The sequence below is a fragment of the Cryptomeria japonica genome, chromosome 4 (genome assembly GCF_030272615.1).
Source record: "Cryptomeria japonica chromosome 4, Sugi_1.0, whole genome shotgun sequence".
In the NCBI taxonomy this organism is placed as follows: domain Eukaryota; kingdom Viridiplantae; phylum Streptophyta; class Pinopsida; order Cupressales; family Cupressaceae; genus Cryptomeria; species Cryptomeria japonica.
Window position 1 is genome coordinate 329,578,409 of NC_081408.1, and position 6,070 is coordinate 329,584,478.

At 33.5% G+C, this 6,070-nt stretch overlaps 1 protein-coding gene across 1 annotated transcript; it reads left to right on the plus strand.

The window, feature by feature from the left end:
• Window positions 1-865: 865 nt before the first annotated feature.
• LOC131063571 (serine/threonine protein phosphatase 2A 57 kDa regulatory subunit B' beta isoform) lies at window positions 866-4,007 on the plus strand. The gene is made up of 2 exons (XM_057997423.2): window positions 866-2,200; window positions 3,251-4,007. Exons 1-2 carry the CDS (start codon window positions 1,052-1,054, stop codon window positions 3,605-3,607), a joined length of 1,506 nt encoding a protein of 501 aa, XP_057853406.2. The 5' UTR covers window positions 866-1,051; the 3' UTR covers window positions 3,608-4,007.
• Window positions 4,008-6,070: the final 2,063 nt, after the last annotated feature.

The window sequence follows — 6,070 nt, forward strand, 5'->3', positions numbered from 1 at the left end:
AGTCTTCATTTCTTATTCATAGTTTAAAATTGTTCTTTTAATTTGGAGAGAGAATGGTGATTGTGATTAATAAATAGAAATGTTTATTAGCAACCCATTTACAATATTTGCATATATTTTGTATCATCTACCATGTGATTTAAGGATTCGATTATGTGAAAATGAGCTCCCTCTAACAAGATTTTATTACAGTATAACTATAAGAATACTCATTTATTAGTACGCGATGCTTATTTGTGTCGTGCCATGAGTACGCTAGCTCCACTCAGTCAAGTGAAACTCCTACTCATGCCATTGGCTCTCTAAATAACAAGTAAATGTTGCCTATATATACTATGGGGTCAACACCATCTCGGTTTGTTACTAATGGTCTTTAAAGAAGTGCTGTTATAAGTACATGGTAAATTGCTACAATTCTTGAGTAAACATGGTAAGCTTGGGCTATTTAAATACTCATTGAACTTATATGAGTCTAATTGCTAGTTTATTTTTATATTTTAATAAATATAAAGATAATTGAAAGTGAAAAGCTATCCAACCCACATCTATTGTGTTAGCTAGATGATCAATAAACCATATCTACCATATCAACTAGACCCTAAACCTACAAAAATCCAAAATTAAATTATATGCTAACACACAATACCAACAAATCAATCTAACCCTCATAATGTGACAAAAACAAGATTTAATGCCAACAATATTTAAAAAAAAAATAAAAAAATTCTCCCTCTTCGAAACACCAGTCACTCAATTCCAAAGAGATGCCTGTCCGGACATTGAACATTTGTATGGGTCTTTCGAGGTCCCTTTCAAAAGAACAAAACCATAATTAACAAAAGCGGGATCCACTGTGTATATATAGTATATACTCATTACAGACAAACAATGAATTTTCTTTCTTTATTTGCATAGAAAGAGAATGAATTTCCGTGATTTTATTTGCATAGAAAGAGCTTTGCTCAGCGATGAGCCCGATCCTCTACATTGTCGAGAGCTTCGTTATACACAAAGCAATAATTGTCTTCACCCATTTTGAATTCAATGCTAAATGCAGCTGGGCTCTCTCCATATACCCAATTCAGAATCACAAACATTGGGAAGAACAGGTGCTGTAATCATGGTGATGGAGAGGTCTGATGTTTCTTTGTCTCTAAACACTGGAATGGGTATACAGGGAAGCAAAAGTGTCCATAATGCTCGCTTCACTCTAAATGATCTCTTCAAGAAAGATCCTTTACATATGAAAGAAAATCCGATGCCTTGTCCCAAAGTTGATTTCATTCTGCAAAAAATCAACAACTGCAAGGTCATTTATGATCACTCTGTGATGGCCAAGAATGTTGTAGAAGCCAGGGAATTCAAGCGCAAGACCCTGTTGGATATACTGGAGTGCATCAAGCAAGGAAAAACAGAGCTTTCAGATGAAGTCCTAAAAGAGCTCTTTGAAATGTTTCAAGTCAATATCTTCAGAGGCTTGGCACCCTTTAATGGGGATCAGATTAAGAAGGGGGTTCCAATAGTTGCAATGGAATATGATGAAGATAAGACAAATTATGAGCCATCATGGCCTCATCTACAGATTATCTATGAAATACTGTTAAGGCTTCTGTTGCATACAGAGCCTAAGAGTTTGTCAAAGGAATCCTTTTTGGACAAGACCTTTGTGATGAGGCTTCTTGACCATTTTGATTCAGAGGATCCAAGGGAAAGAGAAATTTTGAAAACAATCTTTCATAGAATCTATGGGAAGTTCACCTTCTTGAGATCTTTCATGAGGAAGGCAGTGAACAATGTGTTTTTTCAGTTTATTTTTGAGACTGAGAGACACAATGGGATTGGAGAACTGTTGGAGATTATGGGGAGCATTATCAATGGCTTTGTAGTGCCTCTCAAAGAGGAGCATAAATTGTTTCTAACCAGGGTGTTGATTCCATTGCATAAGCCCAAGAATATGGGTAATTATCATACTCAGCTGCAGTACTGTGTGTCTCAGTTTGTGCAGAAGGACAGCAAACTGGCAGATGTGGTGATCAAAGGGTTGATCAAGTTTTGGCCTGTGACAAACTGCCAGAAAGAGTCTTTGCTGCTTGGAGAGTTGGAAGAGGTGTTGGAGTATACACAAGAAGCAGGGTTTAGTAAGTGTTCTGTTCCTCTGGCTAGGCTTCTTGCAAGGTCTCTCACTAGCTTCCACTCACAGGTAACTTTGTCTCTCTTCTTTTTCTACTTGTTTTTCATTATGCTATTCATTTTCTTTAGTTAATAGGTGGTTGGAAACTTTGAGAAACAGCTATTCAGCCACCAGGATGCACCATGGCATCTATGGTTGGATGTTATATAATCAAAGCTTTGACTTCTCATCAATGAGGATTGTTTGCAGCTTGTTTGTTGTACCATCGTCTAAAACGAATAACAGTAGTCCTCATCAATAAGAAATTACTAGATTTTACTTTATAATATCAAAAATTGATTTGGGTAGAATTTTTTTAAGTCCCAACTTGCTTGATTGGGTTGGGGGAAGTTTAGTAGATGAGAGAAGCTTAAATAAGGGAGAGCTTAGAGCCTCTCTTTATTTAGAGTCTGATTGACATAGTTTTGGGTTGAAGGATAACAAAATAGATTATATGTATATTTTAAGTCGTATCATGATAGTATATATGGTGATTTCATGTATGAATATAGAGCAATTTATGTCTTTTTAATGAATAGTGTCTATATCATTATGATAAAATAGTGATTCACATATTTTTTTAAAAGGTGGGTTGGAAATAGTCACAATTTTTAAGTTCAAATGGGAGAAAGTTCAGAACAAAACATAATTTCATCCAATTCACCCATACATCAATAGGGTCTAAAGTGTCTATTAGAAGATCCCAACCATCATTATCGTCATTATCAGTACCATCTTCTCTTCTAGCATTCTTCTTCTTGATGATGGCTCACAGAATGTGATTCGAAATGTTGATAAAAATAATTACCACACAATCTAATCCAAAAACAACATTGATCAGAACTATGAATTGTGAAAATCTAATATCTTTAATTTGATTTATTTTCAAACTAACTTTTATCAACTAACAATCCAATTATACCTGATAATTATCTAAATTCTTAGATTACAAGATAAACAAAAGTTTTCTGTGTTTTTAACACAATTTGAAATACTTAGATTTGTTAAGCAACTCACTTTTTCACAGAAAGTAATGAAATCACTGTGCATAACTGATAATGTGGGTGTTATATCTGAAAGGTAGCAGAGAGAGCATTGTATATGTGGAACAATGAGCGCTTTGTGAATTTGGTATCAGCAAACATGGCAGATATGTTACCAATGGTGATAGCTGCAATAGAGAAGAACGTCAATGATCACTGGAACCTGTCTATTCAAGACCAAACTCTGTGTGTTAAAAAGATGCTAGAAAGCATGGATCCAGAACTGTTTAAGAAATGTCTTCATAAATTTAAAGAGGAAGAATCCAACTCCAGTCATTTGAGAAAGAACAGGGAACATGATTGGAAAAGACTAGAGATCATGGCTACTTCAAAGCCTTCATCAGAGGCACTAAATGGTTTTGGAAGTCCTCTCATGTCTATTGAAGTGATGTAGGATTTTGAATTATTATTCCTTTACTGCCATTGCAGGTGGTGGTTTTAATGATCACAGGAGATGACTTTACATGACCATTACCTTTGTAATGATCATCCGCATGGTGAAATTATGATGGGTAGAATTTTTATATTGGTTTGTGCTACAGAAAGTCAAATGGAATTGACAGTAACATCATATGTGGTACACTCATTTACAAGACTGGATCAACTTATCATACAATCTTTTGTATGATTGCTTTCATATGGGTTATGCATGTTGTTTAAGGAAAGAAAAATGAGTGCTTGGGACACATGCTTATGCACAATATAATTTCTCTAATTTTAGGGTTTATAGTTTTCTTTATTGTTTTATCTGTTTGTAATGGAAATAAAAATTCTATAAATAATTGATTTATTTGGATTTATAGTTAAAAGTTTATTTCATTAAAGTTATTTAGGGGAAATCAAAGTCATTTCAGATATAATCATGGTGTAATCTCTTAAAAGTGATGTTGACTTCATCTCTTATCAATTGCATTTCTAGAGGATATGAATCTTGGTAGATGACATCAAAGTTTAAGTTTATTTCATCAAAGTCATTTGGGATATAATCATGGTGTCATCTCTTTAAAGCGATGTCCACCTCACCTACTATTTATTGCATTTTTATGGGATGTGAACCTTGGTAGATGGCATAATCAAGATACCTACCATCACCCTCACCATTTGTGTTCAACTAGTTTAACTACAACACTTTTGGTAATTTTCTATTTTTCAAATAAGAATAATGTTCAAATATATTCTAATAAAGTTAAACCCTGGTAGATGGCATAATCAAGGAACATACCATCACCCTCACCATTTGTGCTCAACTAATTAAACTACACCACTTTTGGTAATTTTCTACTTTTCAAATAAAATGTGCTCAACTAATTAAACTACACCACTTTTGGTAATTTTCTATTTTTCAAATAAGAATAATGTTCAAATATATTCTAATAAAATTAAGGCTACTTTATCAAAGTCATTTAAGATCTTGGTCTTGTCTCTTTAAAGTGATGCTGATCTCATCTCTTATATATTTTACTTCTAGGAGTTGTGAACCTTGGTAGATGGCGTATTCAAGAAACATACCATCACCCTCATCAATTGTGCTCAATCAATGTACTACAACATTTTTGGTAATTTTATATATTTGAAAATAAAGATAATATTAAAAAGTTTAAAATACATTGTAATAAATCTAATGTCTTTGCAAAAATGGGATAAATTCAATGGTGGTATTTGTAATGCTTATAATGTTTTATTTATTTTTAATTTATATAAGGAAATGAAATTAGTCATTGTGTACCCTAATCTTGTACTCTTTTATGCGGTGATTTGATTGACTCTCAAAATTTAATAATACTTCAATAATGGACATTATCATTAAAATTTAAGTTTTGAGGTCTACACCATCAAATACGTGTGCATGTTCTTGTTGAGGTCAATGAAAAAAATTAGCTCAATACTTTTGCATTAAATCATGTCTTTTTTGTACATCCTTATAATTTGAATCTAAGATTTGAGGTTCACATCATCAAATGCAATGCTACATCCCCAAAACTTTATTGAGATGTCCCTAAGCACAAAGAAAACAAGTTACTTCATTGATTATGCATTAAGTTATGTATTTTGGTGCACCCATTTAACAATACAAAATTTATTATTTTTTATGTGACCTTTTAGAAAAAAAATATTTCTTTTTATTATTAATAGTGAGAGTCATCAAGTCACAATAGATAATATGATAAAAAAAAAAATTGATAAAAGTGGTAGAAACCACTAAATATTATTAATTATAAAAAAATTTACAGTCTTGGTTCAAAGAGCGCCAGTAGGAAAGAACCAGGAAAAGAAAACCACCAATCTTGCTCATAAAATCCTAAAAAACTATACAATCTCCAGAGATATTAGCGTTAAAGTACAAGGAGAGTATATGATTCAACCCCAAGCCCCACCAACCAGACAAAAAATTCGCCCAATCCCAAACCCAGATACCATAAACAAAACCCAACTAATACAAAATGATTTGGGGCTAGATACAACAAGCTTCTGAAAATGGAGTCAGAAAATCCGAACAAGAAAGCCTTCAAGGATGAAGAAACCAGTCACTGGATCCTTCATCTGGAGGAGACGAAGCCACATAATTAATTGCATATTGATCGTCAGGAGCAATTGCCTGCAAAGGTACCGCCATGCTTGAGAGGGACACAACTGCAGCCATAGACTCAAGAAGATAGTGCAATCCTGAAAAAACATTCAGAGCAACAAACAAAATAACCAGTGACACATGATCGAAAAAGATTTCAAAAGCAAACACAGTGTCATCTTAGTTATTAGAAATCAACCCTCCTCTAATTACATAAAGTAATTCCCCATGCCAACGGTTAGATAGAAGTTGATGCAGAGATAAAAGCCACCATAAGAAAAATCAGCAAAG

Coding starts and splice junctions, on each gene's coding strand:
- LOC131063571 (XM_057997423.2), top strand. CDS start 1,052: ATGCAGCTGGGCTCTCTCCATATACCCAATTCAGAATCACAAACATTG. Junction 2,201..3,250: donor TCACTAGCTTCCACTCACAG/GTAACTTTGTCT, acceptor TATATCTGAAAG/GTAGCAGAGAGAGCATTGTA.